The 27,970-nt window shown below is 40.0% G+C and overlaps 1 protein-coding gene across 1 annotated transcript; it reads right to left on the bottom strand.

The window, feature by feature from the left end:
* Positions 1–1,526: 1,526 nt before the first annotated feature.
* On the bottom strand, positions 1,527–26,757 carry STAMBPL1 (STAM binding protein like 1; the record flags this gene model as incomplete). The annotated part of the gene is made up of 10 exons (XM_080694369.1): positions 1,527–1,583; positions 2,314–2,413; positions 3,615–3,727; positions 8,478–8,615; positions 10,837–10,961; positions 12,300–12,657; positions 13,982–14,077; positions 17,054–17,129; positions 20,124–20,341; positions 26,728–26,757. The coding sequence occupies 10 exons, from the start codon at positions 26,755–26,757 to the stop codon at positions 1,527–1,529; spliced, it is 1,311 nt and encodes a 436-aa protein (XP_080550495.1).
* Positions 26,758–27,970: the final 1,213 nt, after the last annotated feature.

Raw genomic sequence — 27,970 nt, 5'->3', positions numbered from 1 at the left:
GGTTAGTCTACCAGAAACTGAAAATAGAGGGGGTTAGGTAGGATTAGTGTGACCCTGTCAGGGAAAAAAACTAGAGATGCTTGGGTAAGGACACCTAACAGCAGAGAAGAAAAGAGGAACACTAAACTAGATTCAGGTAAGACCTTAAAAGAAGAGAAAGGACCAAGAGGAGGTCAGAGGACTATTGAGCAAGGCACAGGAAGCTGGCTCAGGATGTCCAGAGGTGCCTTGAGGAGAAACGTCTGTAAAGATTTAGGTTGTGCCTGGAGAACCAGACTTGGGTGTCCTCGGGAACATTTCCATGCTCGCGAAGTACTCAGCAATATCACTTTCACTCTTCCCTTCTTATATTTGTGGCTGGATATTCTATACAGTGCTTCCATCCTCAGGGTTTTCCTACCCATTCAATTTGCCAGGAGAACATAAGTCTCCCATTCTTCCTATATAATCTGTATCTTCTGGTCCAGGGAAGTGCCTTTATTACCTAGGTAATTGTTACAAATGTCATTACAAGCCATAGTAATATTATTACATTTTACTTTTGTCACTCTATTCAATTTCACACTTATTTTATTCACATTTTCTGTGCAGTAATATATATATACATATGAACATATATGTATCATTTAATATATGAATATGAATTAATGCAAAGATAATATGAATTAATGCAGATGACATATGAACAATTACTAATGCACAGAGAATATGAACTTTAATTACAAGTGCTATTTCTGAATTGTTTTTCATTTATTCTTTTTGGCAAAGAATTATCAATTATTCTTATGCCTCATTCGTATCCCTGTTGCCTTGGCCAGATACCACGGTAACAGGCTCTATCATTTAAAAAAAAAACCTCTCTCAAATTCCTCTTCTTCTGGACTTTTAAATCAAGTGGATGAATCATGAATCACCGTGGCCTAGGCCCTCTGACATGGGATCCCTGAGTTGAAGCCCATCCTGCTAGTTCTGATATCCTATGCTGATTCACTGCAGACCCGACTCTGAGCCTGGGATTTGGAGGCACTGAGAACAGAGGACGGGCTCTTCGGAGTACAGCCTTGTTTCTTTCTATGCCTGGAGACTGCTCACCTTCTTCTACCACAGGGAAAGGATCCAGTGATCGATGACTTGTCTCTGAGCCTCCCTTTTCCCAGAATTTACTTGGAATTACATGTTACATGAATTGTTTTTAAAGGCAGTAAAACATCTAAGAGTCTGAAAAACGTATGCAGAGATGTCTATAAATACCAGACATATTGTTGTTTGCAGCACAATTTATTACCTGTTGATAGTATTTGGGTACACTAATAGGTATTGATTTAATACCATGTGAACTCTCTTGAGACAGAGCAACCCAAAAAAGAAAACTTCAAAATGTGCAACAGCAATAAATATCAAACATTCTTGTCGAAAATGTATAAATATAAAATATCAGTCACTTCTGGAAACATCTTAAGAAAATCCAGCGGCCAGATGTCCATGTGCAGGTGTCCGGTGTTGACGTTGCTCATATTCGGAACATATCACCTCAGGTCCAACACACTTATTTTTATGTCTTTTACCAACACATGTTTGCATATCTGGGAGAAAAAGATAGGTTTTACATGATGATGTTCAGTATGATTCTCTTTAGGGAGGGAATACAGACTTCTTAATTGGAAAAGTTTCCTAATTTTAAAAATATTTTCCATTAGAACAAATGCAATCATGTTGATTCATTTCCAACAAGAAAACATTTACAGAAGTTGCCAAGTTATTTCCATTTTAAGTGAATTTTTGTCTTCAAAATAATGTTTCTCTAGTATTATGGCCCATAGAACCTCTAAGTAAATAGTTGGAAAGAAAAGGTGTAGTCAGTTAATGTTTTCTCAAACCATACAAAGCTAATCAAAAAGTATAACTACAGTTTGTGTTGAATTGTTATGAAAAAAAAAAATAAAACAATTTGTACAAATCCAGCGAGAAGAATTCCTAAGATGTTTTATGTCATTTTCTGTAATAATTGTTTGCTCATCTGGATGCTGCAGAGAACCTTGTTAAAGCATCACGCAAATATGCAATGAAAAGTTAATTCTAGGCGTAATCACCTCTACCAGAGAAACCTCAACATTTCCTTACAAATAAAATAACAGAGAGAGGAAATCTGATATTACATACAAAGACTGATACATTTTCTGAGATATAACTCCAACCGGAGCAATAGTGTGTGTTGCCTCATATTATACTACTATTATTTTTCTCTTTTAAAAAAGAACTGGGATGGGCAGGGAGGAATGAATACCACAGAAATAACCAGCACTGTGTACTTACACTGAACAGCTTTGGGTCCTTGGTGTGAGGATGAAAGCCCTTCTTTTTACAAGCAGAAACCTCGAGCATGCCGGCATTGGTGAGCCTGAAGATACCAGTGCTGGAGTTCAGGATGGAAAAGAAGGCATAAAATTAAGGATGGCTTGGGATTCCAGATGCTTTACTTGAATGATACACATATGTATATTCCTCAAAGGGGGCAGAGAGAAGAAAGCTAAGAATTCCACTGTGATTTTTTAAAATCAATCTTTCTGCTGGGCATGGTGGTGCATGCCTGTAATTCCTTGGGAGACAGGAGGATTGTAGGTTCACGGCCGGCCTCAGCAATTTAGTGAGGTCCTCAACAACTTAGTGAGATCCTGTTTCAAAATTTGAAAGAAAATTAAATAAAGTTGGACGGGTAGGCAAGAGATAGAATGTCCCTGGGTTCGATCCCCAGTAACATACACATACACACACACATAACCCCCTCCATTTTCCATGACTGGCCTGAAGGAGAGAACCATCACAAGGACAGGCAGCTGTTGTGTGAGACTACAAAGAAAATCCCTCCCCCACACTACTTCCCAGCAAGGAAATTACCTAAAGCAAGAGAGTTCTAGTTCTTCTTACAATGGTAATGATGTCTGTAACGACAGCAACTATTTACTGAGTGTGTGCCACGGTGCCGAGCACTAGGCTGAGCACTTTACATAAATGATCATCTCATTTCATCTTTCATGTCGGTCCAGCCTGGGCAGGTACAGGGATGAGGCTGAAGTTCCTAGAGCTCAGGCATCTATCCTATGACTTGAGCATCCAGCCAGGACTCCAAAAAAGTTTACCTGATTCATTGGGTTCCTTCGAGCATAATTACCCTACTGTCATCTCTATCTCCCTAGAGAAGTCTGGGAGGTAATGAAGCTAAGTCTGGGGGATCTCTTTTATAACTACTCTACCATAATCTTTGACTTCCCCAAATTAAGAAGGTTTTGGAGGTAATTAAGCTAAGTCTGGGAGATCTCTTGGGATAGATGTAATACACTAGAAATAAAATCTCAAAAATCAAACCGAGGTAATCCCTCTTAAATATTACCAACTTCAAGGCCATAGTAACTAGGAAAAGAAAGACAATGACCTAGAAAATTTACCAATGAAAGGACCTTAAAAAACAAAGGTACAGAACTGTAGCTATGTAAGAGCTGGCTGCCACCTATCTATCTCTTAGTCTCAAAGGGCACAAAGCACGTGCCTGGCAGGTGACACAGGGTCCTGGCAGCTGGGACACAGCCCTCCCGAGCTCCTGGCAGGGCTACACTTACTCCTTATGCTTTGGTGAACAAACAATGGCAACCGCCTCTGGCAACATGAGCTGATAGGAGCAATGGGTGTGCAGGTCAACACTGGACAAGAACGCCGTCTGGGTGGGATGAGTCTATAAAAAGAGAGGAGGACAGTCTTGTTACGGCGGCTAAGGCTCAGCAGAGGCCACAGCCCATCCGCAGAGAAAATTCCACTCATTTGCTCTTTTTCTTTTTACCGTCACTTACCCAGCAAGGATTTTTAAAGGCATTTTGCTGACATAATCTTTCCCTTTCTGCATCGCTACTGTTAGGTTGTTTGGAATAACTATAGCACTGGGAAGTGGCTACTCATGTTACGTACTTCTTGTTGGGAAAGAAAAAGCTAGAAATGGACTTGTAGGATGCTCCATTAGACTCTCATTTGATCATCAAAATGCATCCAGGAGATAGGTATTTTACTATCTCAGTTTTATATGTAGAGATCCTGACGCTCGAGAAGGCGAAATAACCGGTTAAATAGTTGGTAGGGAACAGAGCTATGGTTAGAAAACCTGGGTCGGAGATGGTCCACGGTCATGAGGAGTTTCACTCAATATACCATGTATGTACTGAGGCAGCCTTTTGTGGACAATGTACCATTGTATGTACCTTTATATTTTCCTATAAATAGGAGGATGGGAATCTCTAGGTTGCTGAAGGTGGTTGGGACTCATCATTCTTTCTCATCTTGAATATTCACAAGATGAGAAAGAGAAGAAGATATAAATCAAAAGAACTCCTCCAAGCCTCTGGTTATATAAAAAGTTATGTTTATGAGAGGCAAGTCAGAAGTTCATCTTTGACTATGAAAAGTGGATAAATACATAATGATTTGAAAATTCACAGTAACATCCAATGGCCCATGAAAATGAAATGTGACCATTTTTATTCATGAATCAAAAGTCCTTGATACACACTGTCTGGGGGGGGGGGGGTCCTGGCTCCATGACTCACTATATGGCACAGTGAAGATTACTTAGCCTCCTCTTGTCCATTTCATCATTTGTGAAGTGGAAGACAATGATGTTCTTTGTGGGGTTGGTATGAGGATTAAATAGGACAATCCATGTAACATTCATAAAACAGTTCCTAGCACATAGAAAAGAACTTAAGTCATTAGTTGCTATTATTGCTGTATTGTTGTTATCTTAATGTTATTATTGTTGTTATTACTATTATAATTATTATTATTATCATCTGTGAAAAAAATGATGATGATGATGATGATGATGATGATGATGACGACATCAGCAGAAGATGCCATTCCCTGTTCTGTGTGATGTGCCAGGCACTGACCTAGTCACTTTCATGAGTCACATCACTGACTTCTCACACTGACACGCTGAGATCAACGAGGTCCTTATCCCCATCTGACAGACGAGGGAGTCGAGGTAAGCAGGCATGTGAGTAACTCCTTGAAACTCCTATGACTAGGACTAGTCAAGCCAAGAAATTTACATTCAAATGGAGATCTGTCTGGTTCTAATTCAGACTTTCTTTTCTGTAACTAATTTATTTCTGAAAAAAGTTAGCTCTGGAATTTGTTGCTATTATGTCCTATAAAAACCAGCATGGAAATTCATTACAACCATTGAGATCTAGGAATGTTAACATTTTCCTATTTTCAGTGAACCACAACAAATTAAATACGGTAAGATAAATTCAGTTAAAGTCCTGAATTTCTGGAATTACGCCAAATCCATGATTTAAACAGCTGTATATCTTACAAACACAGAGAATCATAGGAGAAAATGTTTGGTTCTATTTTGGAAACTGTTTTGAAAAATAAGCTAACATTGACTTGTCAACATTAAGAGTGTGTGTGTGTGTGTGTGTGTGTGTGCACGCACATGCACACCTGTGGTACTAGGGATTGAACCCAGGGGTGTTCTGCCTCTGCGATAACCTCCAGCCCTTTTATTTATTATTTTGAAACAGCATCTCACTTAGTTGCTGTGGCTGGCCTGGAGCCTGCAAGTCTCTTTCCTGCCTCAGCCTCCCAACTATTGGGATTGCAGGCATGCATCACCATGCCTGGCAAGTGTGTAATTTAAAGGATTGTCATTTTTTGTATTATGATTTTTTAGCTGTAATTTATTATTTGTATTCTTATTACAGAAATACTATTAAACCAAAACAACTTCTAAGCAAACAGTAAGGCATATTGCTCACTACCGAGTAAAGCAAATGGATACATGGAAAGTTTTACAAACTTTATTATAATAAGTTCTTGCATTGAAGATGCAGTTTACATTCTTCAAAGGGCTTTCCCATTTGCTATCTTGTTTACTGCTGACAGAAATCCAGTGGGGAGAGAAAAGGCATTCATCTGCCACACTCAGCCAATGGGGGATCCTGGACATTATGAGGTCAGGAGTCCTGAATTAGGGTACATGGCAATTTATAGGTTGGTTGGATATAAAATATCCTCTACCCTCCTAAATACATAGTACCAAATACTTGAAGAGTATGTGTGTATGGTGTTCCTGCCCAGTGCTTCTCTGTAAACCTGTAAAATACAAAACGGTCCCTTATCATTCTTCAGGGTCTTTGGAGCTATGCACGGTGTGCTCTAGGGGTCTTCCTGGCCAGCATCCCTTGTCAGGGGACCTGCTGTGATGTAAATAAGGGTATTCCCTCCCAAATCCATGTTACAGCTTCATCTCCAATGCAATAGTATCGAAGGGTGTGGCCTTTGAAAGGTGAATATTAGCATCATTATAAAAATACTCAAGTTCGAAGGGAAACCTCTCTTGCTCTTCAACATCTACATTAGGATATGTAGCAACAAGGTGCCATCTTGGAAGCAGAGAGCAGCCCTCACGAGGCACCAAAGCTTTGATTTTGAACTTTCCAGCCCCTACAGTTGTAAGAAAGAAATTTCTATTCTTTATAAATTAACCAGCTTCAGGTATTTTGTTACAGCAGCACAAATGGACTAAGACAGTATCCCAGGTCCAGCTGTGTGAGCCCTAGTGGAAAAGATGTCCCTTAAATGGACAAATTATGGAAAGGAAAAGTAAGGTATCATCACCAATAACAACAGTTATAATGCTTCTGAGTCCCTAAAAAATTATGCTAAGAAATTCACTGTGTTATGTTTTGGGTTTGGGGCATCCCCCCAAAGGCCCATGTATTGAAAGCGTGTCCCCAGTACGATAATATTTAGTTGGGAAATAACCAAATCAGGGTTCTACTCTCATCAGTGGATAAATCCACTGAAGGGTTAGTAATTTGAATGGAATTACTGGGTGGTAACTTAGGCAGGTGAAATGTGGCTGAAGGAGGTGAGTCACTGAGAGTATGGCCTTGCAGACTATGTCTGCCCCTGGTTGTTGCTTCCTCTGTCTATCTGTTCATCTGTTCATCTCTCTCTCTCTCTCTCTCTCTCTCTCTCTCTCTCTCTCTCTCTCTCTTTCTCTCTCTCTCTCTCTCCTTCCAGCTGCCACTGAATTGAGCTCAGCTTTCTTTTCCTATACCATGCCATCATGACATCTGCCTTGGAGTTGGCTGATCACAGATCATATCTCTAGAACTGTGGGCCAAAAAAGCATGCCCTCTTCCCGGTTGTTTATGTTGGGTATCTTGGTCACAGCAGTGGAAACGCAAATCATGCAGAATAAGACACATTGGCAATACCCAGTATCCAGTATCTCAGTACTCAGTGTCACGTGAAGTCAATTATTATGATCCCTAATTTATGGATGCTAAAGCTGATACTCAGCCTGCTCAATTAACTCACCGGAGTTGCTATGGTGAATTCTTAGAAGAGCTGAGATGAAAACTCCTGTCTACTAGAGTGGGAAGTCAGTTGCTGCTGCTAGGATGGCCTGGTGGATGTTAAAATCTAATGTGCTTGGCTCTATCCATTAGCCCTATTCGATGGTTGTTTATACTGTGATATATACATCCTTAGCCTAAAGGAGCAGGGCAGGAGAGTGGAGGAACCCTAATACACACACACACACACACACACACACACACACACACATACACACACTGTTTAAAGGAAACATTTTCAGAATATTTTAAATTAATCTCATTTAGACTCTCAGCAAAGGGAAAGAGAACATGGGCCAAGGAAGTTTAGCTTATAAATAATATCTTGACATGTGAGATTTACAAAGGAAAAGGGGAAAAAGAACATTACAGCTATCTATCTAGTTGAATCAGTTAAAAATCTGACAAAGGCTTCACCAGATTTATATGAAATTATCAGAAAAAGTTATCTAATAGAGCCGGGTATGGTGATGAATGCTTATAATCTCAGTACTTCAGAGGCTGAGCCAGGAGGATTGCAGGTTCATGGCCAGCCTCAGCTACTGAATGAGGCCCCACAACTTAGTGAGACCCTGTTTCAAAATAAAGAATAGATAATGGGGGCTAGGGGCATAGCTCAAAAGTAGAATGCCCCTGGGTTCTATCCCCAGTACCCCCCCACACACACACAAGAAATGTCATCTAATTTCCAAATATTATGCTTTCCTTCTCAATTGTAGATGGTAGAGAAAAGGCCCAAGATACTCCCTTTTAAGTCCACATTTGACACATTTAGGCTCAGCCTAACATTGAATAAAATGCCTTAATCTGATGATACTTATTATACTTGAAAAGCTACACGAAACTCTTTAAGTTAAACTAAATTTCTTCGAAAAGAAAAATAATATACCAAAACAAATAAACTGAAATACAAAAGGTCAAACGTACGTGGATCCAGCCCAGAGTGAGGAGACCATGTTGATCCTGAAGCTACACGAAACTCTTTAAGTTAAACTAAATTTCTTCGAAAAGAAAAATAATATACCAAAACAAATAAACTGAAATACAAAAGGTCAAACGTACGTGGATCCAGCCCAGAGTGAGGAGACCATGTTGATCCTGAACACTGAATAATTCTTCGACATTCTCCACGTCACAATAGTCGGGTCCCGATGACTGCTTTGGCACAATCACGTGGGTAATGGTAAATTCATTGTGTGTCTAAAACACAATTAACACAAAGAATAACAAACATCTGATGGAAAAAAATCTGAGCAGCACGTGCAATGTTTTGCAACAAGATTAAAGAGAACTCCCCCACCCCCGCTTACATCAGCTCTAGCCCCTACATACAACTCCATCACACTTCAAAAACAAAGACCCAGAGGTAAAACTGAATTCTGGGCCCAAAGTTTGTAGAGTCAGTTCTTTAGAGCTTGAAACCCATTTCAAAGTATAGAAACAGATCATAAATAGGAATTCGCATCCCAGGTGGTAGAGGAGGGGCCAAGGAAGTTTAGCTTGTAAATAATATCTTGACATATTAGATTTACAGAGGAAAAAAATTAAAAAAAAAACAAGGGCAGGTTTATTTGGAGGGAAAGATACTAGTTAAATAATTTTGTGGTGTTAGAGAAAGGCATTTCTAAGTGTAGTGGCGGTTGATGGTCTTGTTCTTATTTTATTTGTTATATTTAATTTCTCTTAAAGACTGATAACTTTCTTCTAATCTTGAAATGACTCACAAGATTTTCTAAAATTAAGATAATACTTTGGCTTTTACATTTGGATAAAGAAAAGATAGATTACCCTCTTCAGGTAAGAGATAATACCTGAAAAGAAGCTCCTCAGGCTGGGATGGGGTCCTCCGATGAGATGCCTGGCCTAAGGCGCTGTCTCCCCCCTCCAGGTTGGCCTCTCCACCCCTCCAGAGCAGGATCCTCTCTAGCCTTGGGACCCCTCCTGCCTAGGTTGCACCTCTCTACTCCATCCTACCTCTCCTTCACAGCTCCTTGATACACTCTTTAATCCTACTTAAACACCACTTCTGGGGGAAGCCCTTCTCCACACCCCACATCCCCGCCCACAAGGCTAGGTTTCCCAATTACACATTCCCAGGACACGCTGCGCTTTCCCCAAGGGCACTCAGCCCCACTTAGATTAGTCTTCTGTCTGGTTCTTCATGAGCATCTTGGGGCAAGAACTGAGGCTGTTGCAGGCCACTGAATGCCAACATGGTACAGGGACCTAGAGCTGCTCGGTATGTGTTTGTTCGATGAGGGACTAGATGAATCATGAATCAATCAATCAAACCCAGAACAGGTGATGCAGGGGAGGAAGCATCATCAGCACCCAGGCCTCCTGGAGGGCACCGAAGGTGACTGCGGGTGGGACATGCTGGGTCACCCATGGCTTTGCCTCTCTTGGAGATGTCTTGATGAAACACTGGAATTCAGTAATGTTGAACGAAACCTATTATTAAAGCTAAATGTTGAGAACTGAAACTGTGCTCGAACTCAGAAATATAAGCTGATACCCAAAAGGACTACAAAAGGATGCTTCTGAAGACACATCATTCATCTTCATTGCAGTAGGAAATTAAGTGCATCCTCTCTCTTTGAGCTTTTATTCTGAAACTCTCATGTCAAAATATTTTATTTGGGGTATTAGGAATTGAATCCACATTAATTCTGCCTCCAGGATATACCCCCAGCACTACTTTATATTTTTATTTTGAAACAGAGTCTCGCTAGGTTACTGAAAGTCTTGCTATGTTGCTGAGACTGTCCTAGAACTTGCAATCCTCCTGTCTCAGACTCCCCAGTACTGGGATTACAGGAGTGTTCTAGCATGCCTGGCTCTGACACTGTCTTTAATAACATACTTCTGGTAACATCCTTCATAATTAAATAGATTGGTACTTATAGATATTGGCTTGTTGAAACTACCTTCTTTTGTATAAACAAAAAAAAGACTACTTTCTTTCATATAAACAAAAGAAAGCAATAAAATTCCAATTGTATCCCACACATAACTGAAATGAAATGGCAAGATACCTGCCATACAAAAGGTAGAAAGTTAATTACATGAATGCATGTGAAACAAACAATTGTGATAGAAATATGAGGTAGTAAACAAAACAAATTTGGAACTTAAAAATTATAATCTGCCATTTTTAAACAGAAATTTAATTTATGGTTTGACTGTTTCTTTAAAAAAGCTTTTATAGTGCCCCTGAAATTTTACAATCAATTTTCTCAAAGGATAATTCCACAAATAATGACAGTAGTTTTAGGATATTGACCTATAAAGGGTTAATTTCATAATATTTACAACTTTTAGCATACTTTTGTTCTGCTTTGTTTATCACAAAGAAAGGTAGTACTTTTAAAACGTATCCTGTGCAGAGAGATATGGGAAATAAAAAAAAAAAACAACATACCAGTTTTCCACACAGTATTCCACAGGTCTCTATGCCTCTTACTGTGTTGGATTCAGCCAGCAGCAGAAATTGGTGGCACAGATCTCTTGATAAAACTACACATCTCAGTCCTTCAACCACTAAATCTAAGACGCAGAAGAAGGAGAAAAATCTAAAATGTAAATTTTATATTCTGTCCATCAAAACTGTTTTTAGTGAGCAATGATAGTTAAAAATAAATCTCCAACATAAAATTAACAGGTGTTTTATTTTCCATTATTTTATTTAAAACTCCTAAAAGTAAGCATTGGTTAGAAGGAAGGCAAACTTTCATTTTATATATAAATCATTTTATAGACATAGTGTTTTATAAGTGCAAGTACTTTTATAAGTTTTCGCCCTGGAACAACTATTTCCTTGTATGTGTATATTTTCTTTTGTCACCTGGCAAAAATCTGCTAAATGTATAGGCTGCATAGATACATCTTGTATCCTATAAGACAGAGGATAAATATTTATTGTCATTACTACATGTTGTTTTTATCCTAATGGAAGTTGGTGATCATTAAGTGTTTTTGGAACTAATTAGCAGAAAAGTAGCTTACAAAATGGTTGCCTATCATCATAACACTCTTAAAACAAATTGGGAATGCAAATTCCATCTGACGAGTGTCTGCCAGGAAGAATTCCCTATTTGGTTTTGGAAAGGTGCCAGCACTGATCTAATACTACTAAGCAGCACTAATTGTTGGCAGAAACTCACGCTCCATTTGGAGGCTACCTACTGATGTGTATGAGACCCTCTTGGTCCACAGATGATGCTATAAACACTGAGCGTAAACACTGTATCACTGAGCAAATGTTTGGACAAAAAATTGTCTTAGCATCTTCCTCTCCAGATAAGCATTTATCTTTGAAATTTATGTGTTTCTTGATTAAAACGCATGGAAGAAAAAAATTGCTTGGGATTCCTCCTATTTAAAAATCTCTGTTCAGTGACAAAATACAGTCCTATCTATGACAGAGTCTGATCTATCACTGGAAAAGTCACGTTCTCTGATCTTTTTTTTTTTTTTTTTTTTTGTGGTACTGGGAATGGAACCCAGGGGCATTCTACCTCCAAGCTACACCCCTAGCCCTATTTTTTATTCTTTATTTTGAAACACGGTCTCTCTGAGTTGCAGAGGGCCTCACCAAGTAGCTGAGGCTGTCCGCGAACCACGATCTTCCTGTTTCAGTCTCCCGAATGCTGGGATTACAAGCGTGGGCCACCATGCCTGGCTACATTTTCTGAATTTTGAAATGGCATGTAGTAAAAGCCAGACAGCCCTGAAAGGCTAGTTCTGTCATGCATGCCATTTACTGCAGGGGTCCTACCACAATTAGTCACGAAATGAAGAGCACACACCCCAGATGCTACAAGAAAAGAAAATGTTTCCATCTGATGAGCACCAGAGTCTGGAAGGGCCCACGTGGTCACTTACTCTGAACAGCACTTAGAGTAGCCGCCGGCTTTAAGGCCCTGTTTACGGGAGGAGAGTGGCTAGCATAGTCGGTTGCATCGCTTTTATTAGGTTGATCTGCAGATACATTCAGCAGGGAGTTGTTCTGGTGCAGGGAGAGGCAGGACAGCGTGCTCCCATCGATCTGCTCGGACAGCGCCGGGGCTTCCTGGCTTCGCAGCTGGCCTCGGGCTAACTCCTGCTTCTTGAGTTGATCCTCAAAAAACAGAAACTGCTCCGACTCTAGCTGCTGCTGGCGCATCTGAGCAATCCGCCTCCGTTCCGCCTCTATCAATCTCTGATGCTCCAGTTTCTTGAGAATTTCAGCTTTGTATTTGTTCTAAGAAAAAAAAGGATGGTTGCCAGAAAAAAAAAAGGTTAGTTTTCTAGGCAAAGTCATGAAACCGGGCTTAGACATTCTCAATCTTCTAACAGACAGAAAGACAGCTAGGTACTACGATATACCCACGGGAACACTCACAAAACAGAAAAATGTACAGTATCACAGCAGAAGTCCTGTAATCTGATTAAGACAGCAGTTCTAAATGCCCTCAGACTTCACCAGAGGCAGAGCATGACAATCAGCTCTCCCCAGTCCCCCGCGCTTCTAGTGGTCAAATCAAGGCCGGGGGTGCCTGCTCAGCCAGATTGACCAGAGACCACATAGAGCAAAGCATCTCACCCCTACACTGCACTGCCCAATTTAGTAACCACTAGCCAGGCATGGCTACTTTAATTTAAATGAATCAAAAGGAAATAAAATTGAGAAATTCAGCAGCTCAATCAAACTAGTCACATGTTAAGTACCAACTGGCCACATGTGGCCCATAGATTGACTGGTCAGTTTCTTCCTCTGGTGCCTTTCCGTCTCTTAAGACATCATAAGCATGTTCACTCTTTGTTTTAATAATAATTCAGGAACCACCACCCTCTAGTGCTATGATTACGTTTTACCCATAGGTTAGCTATACTATCTTTAATTATTGGCTATAAGTGTGTGTGTGTGTGTGTGTGTGTGTGTGTGTGTGTGTGTGTGACTAGAGATTGAACCCAGGGGGATTCTATATAGTTCTCTGAACTGTATCCCCAACCTTATTTTAGTTTTTAGTTTGAAACAGGGTCTCAACTGCTGAAGGCCTCACTAAATAGTTGATGCTGGCTTCAAACCCAGGATCCTCCTGTCTCATCTTCCCAAGTACAGGGGTTACAGGCATGTACCTCTATCTGACTGTAATTCTCAAGAATCAAATTTGGATTTACAAGGCCTACATAATTAGATACATCAGAAATCACACACTGTTCTTCCTACATCCTACAGCCTCTTTTTCATCTGAAAGAAAGAAAAAAAAAAGCAGCCATCTGGCTCAAGGTTACATTGGCAAAAGTTGGTCAAGAGCTATATTTAAATCTCTGTAGGAAATCTATTGTCTAATGCATTGCTTTATAAGATGTAACAAGGAAATAAAAGTACCACATCTTTGGTGCAAGTGCTTATCCTGGACATCAACATGAATTTTTTATTGGTTTCACATCACTGCATCTTTAATTTTTAATTTAAATTTATATGGCATTTAAAAACATATATACATACATATATATATATAAATTCCAAAAACTATTTGCACAGAAAATAGTCATGAAACAAATGTACCCATGGAACTTACTTTGCTTTGTAAATATTCTTGGTATTCTATGTTATATTTCTTTAAAAGGTCCTTTTTCAATTCATCTGTCCTTGGGAATGCAATCTCCTTCAGTTTCTTTTAAAAATACATATGCATATTGATTAGTGGTATTTTCAATGTACTCTTTCAGATCATCAGCTGAGAAAGAAAAGCAGCTGGCATGTGTATTAGAAATCAAGTAGAGTAACCAAAGATGATGGCAGAGAAGGAAATCTCTCTATTGTAGGGTTCCAACATATAATCTTTCAGCAGGGAAATAAAAACAAACAAAATCTGCCCCTTTGTTAGGCCTTTATTGGCCCTGCTAGTTAGGTAAGCATTTTGTTTAGGCAGGTACCCACTTTGAGGTAGTAGGTGTAGAATCAAACATCCCATATGTAAATCATGTAGCATCATAATTACAAGGGATGTTGGAGGGTGGGTAGTAAGTGGCGAATCCTAGACTTTCAGAACGTAAAAAGCAACTTGAGACACTTCATAAAAAATGGCTTAATCCCAAATCTACTTGATTAACATCCCTAGAGAAAGGGTCTGGGAATCCACAACTCAACTTCCAATGACGTGTGTGTGTGTGTGTGTGTGTGTGTGTGTGTGTGTGTGTGTATGTGTGTGTGTGTGTAGCAATGGGGATGGAACCCAGGAACATTCTACCTCTGAGCTATGCCCCAGTCCTATACATTTTGAAATGACGTCTCACTAAGATGCAAAGGGCCTCATGAAGGTGCTGAGGCTGGCCATAAACCTTCGATCCTTCTATCTTAGCCTCTCAAGTACTGGGATTACAGGTGTGTGCCACCACATCTGGCACTCCCAATGAAAACTTGATTTGGTTTAATCACCACCCTCTTTTTTGGAGATGAGAAACGAAGACCTAGAGAGATTATCCAGTATCATACAACTAGCTGGCGTCCCAGCTGGCACTAGAACCTGAGTATCCTGCCTCTATGAAGCTTTTGGCAAAATGTCTCTTCTCGCTCCTTTTCTCTCCCAACATACTCTTCTTGGTGCACTGTAATTCTATGTCATAGTGAGGGTCAGTGTGGTACAAACAAACATCTCCATCATACCTGGTATGATTCCTTCTTGATCCCACCTGTCCTTTCTCACTCATCATGCATAATTTACCCATCCATTTATTTGACAAGCATAAACAAGAGAAATGTATATGCTTTAGGAGACGTTTTTTAAGCCTACCAATAAAAATAAGAACAACCCCAATTATATTAAAAGAGCAACCTAGGACTTTTGGTTTCCATACAGGACTCTCTGAGGGTCAATGAGCAAGAGAATTGAGGGAAGATGTGGAAACATTTAAAAACTATAGACGACCATTTAACAAAAATCTGAGTTCTGTTTCCAGGCAGCCCCAGGCATCACAGGACTTGTTGGAGAGCTTTTACTTCATAATGTGATGAAATGCTTTTCAAAAGTTATCTAAAATTTCATACTGTGATTGGCTGTGTATACATTCCCTTAACTCTATATAAGATTAACAGGAACTAAGACAAATAAGTGGGAAATCTTGCAAATGTTTATCATAGAGGCTATATTTTCAGTAAGATAGTATAGCAAATAAGATAAATAAATACATTGCAACAATTTTTCTTTTTTTTTCTTTTTTTTTTTTTTTTTGGTGGTACTGGGGTTCCTGGAAGCCCTTCTACCTCCGGGCTACACTCCCAGACCTATTTTTACATTTTTATTTGGAAACAGGGTCTCCTAAGCCAGCACACGCGGCTGGCTTCGAACCTGCGCGATCCTCCTGTCTCTGCCTCCCAAGCGTGGGGATTACAAGTGTGTGCCACCACGCCCGGCCTAACAATTTTTCTTTTCTTTGGGACTATTTCAAGCAGGCCACCCCCTTAACACTTTATTTTGTATAAACTCAGTTCTCAAAAATGGTAAACACAGTCTTGTGCCAATTAATGCTGGTGACATATTCTGAGAAATGGGTCGTTCAGGGATTTCATTGTGTGAATGTCACAGTGGGTATTTATGGTACTTACACAAGCTAAGGCAGCGAGGATGGCACTAGGCAATAGAACTTAACAGGACCACTGTCATACCTGCAACCTGTGACCGGCCGAGGCATCACTACGGGATACATGACTGAGGCTATAAGTCTGTGGCTGCCTTAGAAATCAACACTGAATGGATTACAAAATTATGGAATATACATACAATCAAATTCTACTCAGTAATAAAGAAGAATAAAATGATGTCATTTGCAGAAAAATGGATGGACCTGGAGAACATTATGTTAAGTGAGATTAGCCAGCCACAGAACATGAAGGGTCCTATGTTTTCTCTCATATGTAGAAGCTAAGGAGTAATTGGGATAGAAAACGGACTTCAGATAATGGAGGAGAAACCCCAGTGACACCAGGGAAATAGTTTTGGGGAGGAAGATGGGAAAGAAAAAGAATGAATGAAGGAAGCACTTCCACTGACATTACGTGCATGGGTAAGAATACCAGCGCCAATCTCAATATCCTGTATGAGAAAGGAGAGGAGCGGGAAGGGAGCCGGGGGAGTCACTGAGCACTGTGTGCAAATGTATGCCATCATTACTATGAACCACTTTGTCATGTGAGACTACATGATATACATACATACATACATATATATAAAACCACATTATCATAGGACACCAATAAAAGCATAAAATGCTGATTTTCAAATCATAATTTAGCTCACAGCTGTACAGATTAGTCAAACCAGAAATGACTACTGGATTTACAAATCTATTCTCTCAATCTCCAAGAGGTATTGTAAAATAATTCCTTCCACATCAGAAGGCGATTGAGCACTTCCGTTATCTTTCTTTTTTTTCCCCCAACATCAATTAGACACCTCCACACTGGCTCCGTCACCATGATTAAATGTCTAAGAAGAAATCGAAACATTATGGCTAATGGAAGGACTGTCTTGTGCTCCAGTTCTCCAGAGGAAGAGACAGAGGAGGGAAGGCAAGGGAAGGGAGTCAACAGTGGATACTTAGTGAGCCTTAGTGAGCGTCCGATCCCACCAGGGAGAAGAATCCCACAATACCTTCATGATGTCCTGCTTTTCCGGTACCGCGCACTGCTGGTAATCTCGGTGGCTAGGAAGCTTTTCTACAAACAAGCTAGAGAAAGAGAAATGAAAAAAAAAAATTACGATTTGTGGAAAAAGACATTAGCTAAGACTTTATAAACAGAATAAAATCATGAACAATTAGCTTTCTCTCACAAGTCTTTCATTTGTAGATGAGGCATTGAGGCCCATGGGGAATAAATGAAGTATCAATTATCTATCTATCACACTGCTAATCCTACAATAATTCAGGTGTTCCAATGATTAGGTAACACAGAAAGTAAAGCTGGTTTTCGCTTTTACCGTGTGTGTGTGTGTGTGTGTGTGTGTGTGTGTGTGTGTGTGTTCTCCTAGGGATTAAAACCAAGACATTCTATCTCTGAGCTATACCCCCAGCCCTATTTTCTATTTTGAAACTGGGTCTCGATAGGTTGATGAGAGTCTCACTATGTTGAGGTTGTCCTCGCACCTGCAATCCTCCCATCTCAGTCTCCCAAGTACCACCCCTAAGGATTCCATAGGTGTGTGTGTCATACTGGAGCAGAAGGTGAAAAGTAAATATTACCTATTGATAACATAGTTCAGAAATAAAAATTTTTCTGAAAGTTTTGGCTGTCAATGCTGGTCTTAGATGAATTTCAGTTTCGTATTTATTACTTAACTTTCTAAACACAAGTGGTTTTCCCAAATAGGGTGAAGGTGGCCAACTATTCTCTAAATTTCCCAGTTAAGTTTTCAAGTGAACTAACTTGGAAATTTATAGACTATGTACACTTTCTTTCATTTTGCCCTACATAGAATCATGGACCATAGTTTTGAAAATATTTTATCTTTTCAATCTCTTGAATGTTCTTAAGATAAAGTCCCCATGCAAACTAGTGAAATGATAAGTAAAATAAAACAGTTACAAAAATACTACATGATTTCATTTATATATGGAATTTTAAAAAGTCAAACTCAGCCAGGCATGGTGGCACATGCTTGTAATCCTTGTACTGTGGAGGCTGAGATAGGAGGATTGCAGGTTTGTGGCCAGCCTCAGCTACTTAGTGAAGCCCTCTACAATTTAGAGAGTCCCTGTTTCAAAAATAATAAAAAATAAAATAAAAAATAGGGCTGGTGGTGTAGCTCAGAGCCAGAATGCCCTTGGGTTCAATCTTCAGTACTGGGAAAAAACAAAACAAAACAAAAACCCATAGAACCAGAAAGTACCATGATGTTTACTAGAGCTGGGGGATAGGGGTGGGGGTTGGGGATATACTGGTCAAAGGCTATAAAATTTCATCTAGACAGGAAGGAATTTCTTTTTCTTTCTTTCTTTTTTTTTTTTTGCGGGTCTGAGGATGGAACCCAGGGGCATTTGACCTCCAAGCTACACCCCCAGACCTAATTTTTATTCTTTATTTTGATTATAATTAGCTTGATTTAGTCATTTTACAATGCATATATTTCAAAACATTATAAATACACTAAATTTATAATTATGTGCCAATTAAAGTAGTTTATGAATAAACTAGTGAAGTTAACAAACATGTGACTTTTAATTAAAGCCAAAAAAATTAAAAAGTTCAGCTTAGATTAAATAATAATTGACAACAGAATACTCTTCTAACTAGTTAAGTTGCTAACTAGTTAAGTAAAGAAAGTCCAAATCCCATTTCTGCTTTTTCTTTTTTTTTTTTTGGTGGTACTGGGGATGGAACCCTTCTACCTCCGGGCTACACTCCCTGACCTATTTCTATATTTTTTTATTTGGAAACAGGGTCTCTTAAACCAGAGAGGCTGGCTTCGAACCTGCGCAATCCTCCTGTCTCTGCCTCCCAAGCACAAGGATTACAAGCGTGCGCCACCACATCCGGCTTTTCTGCTAACTTTTAAATTAGGATATATTACTAACAAATACCTAACAGGAAGCATGCCAGCATTCCCAGTATTTGAGAGCCTGACATAGGAGGAGTGCAGGTTTGAGGCCAGCCTCAGCAACATTAAATAGGCTAAGATGTTGCTCAGTGGTAGAAATCACCTACGTTCAATTTTTAGCACCAAATTAAAAAAGGGGGGGAAGATGATATTTTTTTAACGTGGCTATTCTGATCATTCAAAAGTTTGAACACCATGTTCCATATAGAATACTTACATAGTCAAATATATTGCCATTTCTTTAAAAAAAAATACCAAGTATTATATGAAACTGACGACTACACCCTGTCCCTGAATTATATTTTTCCCTGTCTTCCCCAACTTGTCCTTTGGTCCCAACCCACCAAATCAAAATTTAAAAATACTGATGGCAGGATCCTGGCCCAGTGGCACACACCTGTTATCCCAGTACTTAGGAAGCTGAGACAGAAGGATTGCAGGTTGGAGGTCAGCTTCAGCAATTCAGTGAGACTCTTCACAACCTAATGAGACCCTCTTCAAATAAACAAACAAACAAACAAACAAACAAAGAAACAAACTCATACAAACATACATAAAGGTCTGGGCATGTCCTCAGAGGTAGAATGTCCCTGGGTCCAATTCCTAGTACCACTCACACACACACAAATGTGTTGATGGCATGTTCCAGGTGCTAGTGGTGGAGCTGCAACACATTCCTTTTCTTAGAAAGCTTACATTCCTTGGAGGACAAAGGGCATAAAACAAGGAATTTAATTCATGAAGAGTGAGATACTCAGATTATCGGGCTGGCCTATAAAACGCCTCACCCTCTCCTGAGCCTGCTTCCCCTCACAAGCCTCAAAGAGTGTGTCCTGGGCCTCTCAAGACATTTCACAGTATAAAAACCTGGACATTGAATGCTTTTGAAATAGTAAAATTCCAGGGGATGGAACCAGACCAAATAGGCTTATATGAATAAACTAGTGAATGTATCACTATGAATCTCGCTAGCATGTAAAACTACAACGTACCAATGAAAACTTAAAATAAAATAAAATTGGCCTATATATGAAAACTTTCCTGGTACTCAGACTTCCGCATCAAAATATCATGTAAATATTTTTTCCAACTTTCTCCTTTCAAAGGCCTCCCACAAAAGACTTACGTGATAAATTTATTATAAAGAACGAAGGCATTTTCCAAGTTTCCTTCTTCCAAATACACAGATGCCATCCTCTCCATTTCTACTCCAGACCTAAAGTATCGGCGCGGCGTGATGTCTTCGTTGATGGTGATATTGCAGCCGAGTTTGCTCAGGGCACGCACTCGTTCCTCGGGGCTCAGGGACACGTCCGTGTGATCAGGCATAGCAGCCAACTTTTTCTACACAGCAAAATGGAAGAAAAGGATATGGCTGACTAGTGGATTTATTTTCTATATGAAAAGCCTGACACCAATACCTAAAGAAATCCTTTCATAAGAGCTAATGACCTGGGTGTGGTGGTGTACGTTTGTAATCCCAGCATTAAGGAGGCTGAGACTGGAGGACTGAGGTTTGGGGACTGCTTCAGCTACCTTAGCTACTTAGTGATAACCTTTGCAACTCAGTGAGACACTGTTTCAAAATAAAGAATAAAAAATATATATATAGGGCTGGGGGTATAGCCCGGAGGTAGAATGCCCCTAGGTTCCATCCCCAGTGTTGCAAATAAAATAAAATAAAATAAAATAAAATAAAATAAAATAGAACTTGGTGCCTTGGCACTCTCCTCTAATCTCAGCTAGTCAGAAGGCTGAGGCAGAGAGATTGCAGGTTCAAGGCCAGCCTGAGCAGCCCAGAGAGACACTATCTCAAAATAAAAACAAAAAATAAACCAAAAGGACTGGGGCTGTCAGGTGCAGGGGACTGAGAACACCCATGGGTGGAATCCCCAGTATCAAACAAAAAAGTGTTACTGATATGACCAAAGCAAAATGTTTTTTTGTTTAGCTAGGTGTGGTGGCACACGCTTGTAATCCCTGCGCTTGGGAGGCGGAGACAGGAGGACCGCGCAGGTCCGAAGCCAGCCCAGCTGGCTTAGGATACCCTGTTACAAAAATATAAAATAGGTATGAGAGTGTAGCTTGGAGGTAGAAGGGCTTCTATGAACCCCAGTACCACCAAAAATAAAAAAAATTAAAAAAGTTTTTTTTTGTTGTTGTTTAAACATACCAGAGAGACACGCACCAGAGTAAATGTCCATTTTTATTGGAGTAAAGCCTCTTTTCAGGTTTCAAGGTACTCTGAACTGTGGCTGTTCACTCACACTTGGGTGTGTGAGTACTACAGGTCATTTTAGGTAAAATGCCACTGACAGCCTGAAGATGTGTACAGCATCCTGAGTCACCTGCAGCAAGACCCAGGAGGGACTCATGCCATTCTACTCTGAAGGGTCTCCAGGATGGCACTTGAATTCAAAGGCACTATAAGATTTGATTCTGCTCCAGAATACATCTAGTTTAATAAGTATTCTCAGGGCATCTTTTCATCTTTGTTGAATATAAAGAAAAAACTCATCAATAAATCCTAGAGAAGCCTTCCCAAGTAAAAGAACCCCCAATCTCTCTCTTTTTGAAATATAAAAACGTTCAAAGCTAGGGATGGTGATGCATGGCTGTAATTCCAGTACTTGGGAGGGTGAGATAGTAGGATCGCAGGTTCGAGGACAACCTTAGCAAGTAGTAAGACTCTCATCAACCTAGAAAGGCCCTGTTTCAAAAATAAAAATAAAACTGGTCTGGTGTATAGCTCAGAGGTAGAATGGCCCTGGGTTCAGAACATCCTCAGTACCACAAAAATGATTTTAAAAAACGTTAATTGGGCATGGTGGCACAAACCTATAATTCCAGTATTCTCAGTACTGGAGACTGAGACAGGAGGATCACTGGTTTAAGACCAGCCTCAGCAATTTAGCAAGATCCTATTTAAAAAATAAAATAAGGAGCCTGGCATGGTGGCACATGCTTGTAATCTTAGTACTGGGGAAGCTGAAACAAGAAGATTACAGATTCAAAGCCAGCCTCAGCAACTTGTGAGTCCCTCTGTAACTCAGTAAGACTCTGTTTCAAAATAAATAATAAAAAATAGAGTAGGGAGTGAATCTCAGAGGTAAAATGCCCCTGAGTTCTATTCACAGTGCCACAATAAATAAATAAATAAATAAAATAGGGCTGGAAGTGTATCTTGGAGATAGAATGACCCTGGGCTCAATCTCTAGTACCAAAAATAAATAAATAAATAAATAACTTCTAGGTCTCCACTTAATAGTAATAGTGCTATTAATCAGTCCTTTACTGAGAAAATATTTAATTGCTAAGTCATGTATATTAGTTATTACATTTAAATTTTATTAATAAAAATAATATCAACACACATTTGGAAAAGCATAAAGCATATATATTTAGAATAATTACTCGAGTATTTAATAATAAATCTGCACTTTTGAAAAGGAAAAAAGTCAGGAGGTCTTTTTCCTATTAAGGGGATGGATAACAAATATTTTATGGCCCCTATTGCACCTTGAATTCAGCTCTCCTGGTGTGAAAGTAGCCATAAACAACATGAAAACAAATTAGCTTGGCTGTGTTTCAAGAAGTGAATTTAACCCTGATACCAGAGTTTCTTTCCTCCTGGTTTAGACCTGTGTATTTCTAGGTGTGATCCAGGCACCAGTAGCATCCACAGCAGCTAGGCCTTTCTAAAAAATGCCTAACTGGCCCCGCCTGGGAGCACCAGAGGTAGACTGAAGAAATGATGTTTTATTTTATTTTTTGATTGATTGATTGATTGATTGTGGTGCTGGGTATTGAACCCTCCAGGGACAGTCTACCTCTGAGCTACACCCCCAGCCCTTTTTATTTTTTATTTTGAAACAGGATCTCATTAAGTTGCTGAGAGCTCAGCTACGTTACTGAAGCTGGCTTCAAACCTGTAATCCTCCTGTCTCAGCCTCCCAAGTTCTGGGATTACAATGCCTGGCTATGAGCATTAAGAGGAACTTAAGTACTCTCCGGTTTTAGGACACTCTACCATTATTTGGTGCTTTTTTTTTTTTTTTTTTTTTTGGTGGTACTGGGGTTCCTGGAAGCCCTTCTACCTCTGGGCAACACTCCCAGACCTATTTTATATTTTTGAAACAGGGTCTCTTACACCAGTGCGGCTGGCTTTGAACCTGCGCGGTCCTCCTGTCTCCGCCTCCCAAGCGCGGGGATTACAAGTGTGCGCCACTACACTCGGCTATTTGGTGCTTTAAAAGCAGGGTTAGCCCAGAGCAAATTTCGCTTCCTGAGGCCTCCTCAGTCAGTTGAACAGGTTGTAAATCCAAGTGTGGGCAGAACATGCACTTCTATGTTTCATAGAAAGCTATGAAAGAAATCAAGGCAGACACAGTTTTAAGCTGGCCATGAATTACTGAACAAACCTGCAGAGCCAGGGTGCAGCGGGTTAGATATAGGGAGTTTTTCCAATGCCATCTGGTCTACTTCAGTGTTAATTTTATAGCAAATAGAACTCCAGAGATCTGAAATGATTAAGGCTCCGAAAGGTTTAATATGTAACCAAAGAGCCATAAACTTGTTTCTCAAGGTTCTAATTAGTCAGAAGCAGGTTGTACCTCTGTGTGTGTGTGTGTGTGTGTGTGTGTGTGTGTGTGTGTGTGTGAGAGAGAGAGAGAGAGAGAGAGAGAGAGAGAGAGGAGAATTTTACCTTCAATCATAGCCCTAGCCCTGTTTTATTTTTTTATTTTGAAACAGGGTCTCACTAGGTTGGTAAGCATCTTGCCACATTGCTGAGGCTGGCCTTGAACCTTCGATGCTCCTGTCTCAGCCTTGGGCCTTGCCTATTGCACCTGCTGTTACTCTTTTGACCAGGCCTGCAATCAAATGGAGCAGGGCCTCCTTCCTGATTTTTCTCTTCCTCTTCAAGGAAGCCATCAGAGCCTGGGCGCCTTTTCCTGAGGGTCTCCAGCTGTCCCTTCCGTGACTGGGCTGGTACACCAGGTTGATGTAGGGTAGAAGAGGTAAGAGGACTCAGTCATTCAAGTTCTCCAGGGGAGAGAAGTTTCTGATCCAAACTACCAGGAAGAAAGGGCACACTCCACATCTATCCTCACCTGGCACCTCTCACCTATTCTCTCTTGGTCAGAAATTCTGGAAGGAGGGAGGTATGATTGGCAGCAAGGTGGGTACTGCGTTCCTTCCTTGATGACTTCATGTCAAAGCAAAGCATGCTCTTTTCACTAGGTAACAGGCACCGAAATGCAGTTAGGTAGGAAGAATTTTTCCTAAAGTCCTAAAACACTGTAGGGTAACCAGAGGATACATTTATTATATATTTCAAAACAATTAGAAAAGAGAATCCAAAAGTTCCCAACATAAGGGAATAATAAATGTTTGAGGAGACGGAAATGCTAACTACCCCGATTTGTTATATATCATATACTTGTACTGAGTTATCAAATTGTACCCTACAACCAGGTAAAAATACTCAGTGTCAGTTAGTCAGGCGTGGTGACGCACACCTGTAATCCTGGCATTTGGGAGGCTGAGACAAGAGGATCATAGGTTCAAGACCATCCTCACCAACTTAGCAAGACTCTTAGAGACCTAATAAGAGCCTGTTTAAAAACAAAACAAAACAAAAGAACTGATGGTATAACTCAGAGGTAGAATGCCTCGGGTTCAATTCCTAGTACCACAAAATAAAACAAGACAAAAATAATTTATTTCAACTAGAAAATAAAGTGTAAGTACTTTTTTAAAAAATGCCTGCTTTGATTTGCATCCTTGTGCTGTTCTTCTGGCTCTCTGAAGGACTTTGTAATTTCAGAGAAGCAGTCGGCGGCTTCCGCACATTGGAGACAGGAATGAGGTACTCGGGCCTGTGTGGTCAGTTTTTGTCTCCAACACTGTAATGATCCACTTTTCTCTAATCACATTCACCTGCCAAACTCTACAGCACTAAATAAAATACTGTTATTCAACTACCAATGCCTGACTCAATTACATCAAGAAATTACTAGGAAAATAAACCTATGGAAATTAGATCATGTCCTAAATGGGGTATCCATCCTCCCATAGGTAGGAGGGTAGTAGTCTGTTCATATTTATTACTATACAGTCTATACTGAATCATAATCTGTACAAGTTTTTCCATTATGAATTCCCTGGAGTTTTAAAAGAAATAATTTTCCATTCATCTGTTTCTTAGGATATAGCATACTCCTTGAAACAGAGTAGCTAAGCCATAAGTGTATCAAATAAAAGAGAAAAAGTAGGGCTGGAGGTATAGACCAGTGGTAGGATATGTGGCTGTGTGCAGAAGGTCCTGGGCTCAATCCCTAGCAACAAAAACAACAAAAATAGAAAGAGAGAAAAGCAAGTAACAAGACTATATTATACTTTGTCCTAAAGAAAAAAAATAAGATTGACTTTTTCTTTACTGAATAATCTGATAAAACTTTGCAAATTTAAAATGGATTTCAGAGAAAAGCTGAAAAGTTACATAAATTTACAATCTTTCATTTTCATATGAACTTCTTAGATGAAAACAGTAAGTTTCCAGTGAAAAAGCCTTAGCATTAATTGTTACAGTCATAAGTACTATATATATATTTTTTTTCTCCATCTTTCAAGTACTGGGATTACAAGTGTGCACCACCATGCCTAAGCTACAATAAATTTTTAATTAGTCTCTATAATCTTTTGGGGAAAAGAAGTAAGATGCCCCGTAAGGATGACTGTTTCTTCTGCAGAAGAAGACAGAAAGGTTTTATTACTCCACAATGGAATGACAATATGGGGTCAGAAAGTGAGTGAGTTCATGCAAGTCCCAACTTCTGAAACATACTCTGGAAATAACAAAGCTCCTCTCAAGGATCTTCTTAGTGGAGAAGACAACAACAACATTCATCGCATCCTACATCTATCCAGATCCTCTTTCTTTATGTTCTGGGTACCCATTGTATTGTTGCCACAGAACTAGTGCAGTGTTAGGAGTTGGTAGCGGGGTATAAAGAAGAGAGGGGTAACACTTTGATTTATCAGGCCACCATGATACCCTGGGAGCATGAGAAATATCACCTGGAATTGTCATAAGGCCCAAAGTACCAAATTAGAGCCCCAGAGACAACATAACGCGTCTATATTCACACTCAGAGACTGATCAGAGACACAGCATAAGCCCATGTGATCTCAAAGCTCTGGTTCCTTTCTCTCCAGCAAACTCTGCTCCTAAGATGTAGCTGGAGAAAGTGTGCACACGGTCGGCTAAGATGTAGTTGGACAAAGAGGAACCGTGAGAAGAGTGTCAGGTATGCAGACACTTACGCAAGGATGATGCACCTAGATGTCTAATCCTGTTGCCCTCGACTCTTACAGCACGAGGTAAGCCTCCGATTTGGGTCTGGAAAGAAGCCAGGGCACAAAGGGGTTTAAGTACCTGCTGTGATGCCGGCTCTGACTTCTCAGCAGTGTGTTTTCAAAGGACTAAGATCCTAGCACCTAGCCAAACAAATTCAAGTTTGGTGCTTCTTGTGGGGGGAAGATTATTTTTAAGTGTGGTGAAGAGGGCTTTATTAGTCACTTCCTCAAAGGAGACGGCCACACAGATGCATGAAGAGCTACAAGCGAGTGCAGAACTTCAGAAAGTGACTCATTTCACATTCTGCCTGTTTCTGTTCTTCTTTCTGGGCTTTTCAACCATATGTAAAACAACAGTTAGTGCGACCTACCAGGGAATTCACGGTAAACGGCTGTTCCATGTCGTCCTGTCTGCAGAAGGAAGGTGCTGTCCCTTCTCGGTCACTTCATCTGTTGCAAAGACAAAAATGAAGCTAAGTTATGTGTTGAGAAGGCAAGTCTCGAATCCCCAAGCCCATATTCCAAAGAACACAAACACATTGGAATTACTTATGTAACCAGGGTGTTTAGAGCCACTTTTGAAAATCTCTTCAGGGAAATACAAAACCATGGGGTGGTTATGGCTTCTTGAAGCTGACCTTTAAAAGTGGAGGTGTGAAGGGAATTAATATTTGATAAAGACCCAGAGTGAAGCTGCCAGATATTACTTTATTTAGAACTTTATACAAGGAGATGAGAGAGGTTGTTTCTTCGAAGGGAGAAAGACCAGCATCGTGGTTATAAAAGGAAGAGTTCTGCAGCCATGGGCTTTGTACCTGGAGCCAGGCTGGGTTTAAACTCAGCCTTAAAGCTGTGGAAGTCAGGATTCTCAGATGGCTCTGTGATTCCTGCTCCTTGGGAATTACGATTTGCATATTTCCCTTCCCTGAGAGTGGATAAGCCCTGTAAGTGGCTTCTAACCAACAGAATAGGGCAAAGGTGATGGGATATCACTCCCACGATTATGTTGCATCATATGGCAAAGGTAGAGAGATCTTGCAGGTACAGTAATGAGCTGACATTAAATTCATCGAGAGAGAGGTTATGCCCGGCAGTCTTGAGCTAATGAGGTGAAACCTTTCAAAGAAGACACTCTTTTGTTGGCACTGATGATCCAAATGCCATGAATTCCACAGACACAAAGAAATTAATTTTGCCAATAACTGCATGAGCTTGAAGAGGGGTTGAGTTTCACATGGATCTCTACCCCTAGTTAACACCTTGACCACTGACCTGGTAATCTGTGCTCAGAAGTCTGACCTACAGAGTTGAGATGGTAAGTGTATCTTGTTTTAGGCCACTGAGTTCATGGAAAAGAGTTGAGTAGCAACAGGCAACCACAGGTAAGTTAGAGATTCTTTCCATGCATCTGAAAAATGGAGAAGTAAGAAGCAAGTAGTACCCAGGCCATATGGCTATGACATGGATTCGATGGAGTTTGCATATAATAAAATCCTTAGAATAATTACTAGCACATAGGCGGTATTTTTACATATGTTTGCTATTATCAAAATCCTTACGTTTCCCTTAAGGAAACTGAGGTCTGAAGATGTTAAGAAAATTTACCCCAATTCA

This window comes from Muscardinus avellanarius (assembly GCF_963383645.1).
Source record: "Muscardinus avellanarius genome assembly, chromosome: 4".
Taxonomy (NCBI): domain Eukaryota; kingdom Metazoa; phylum Chordata; class Mammalia; order Rodentia; family Gliridae; genus Muscardinus; species Muscardinus avellanarius.
The sequence above is the reverse complement of the archived record's forward strand: the minus strand, read 5'-3'. Positions and strand labels throughout refer to the sequence as shown.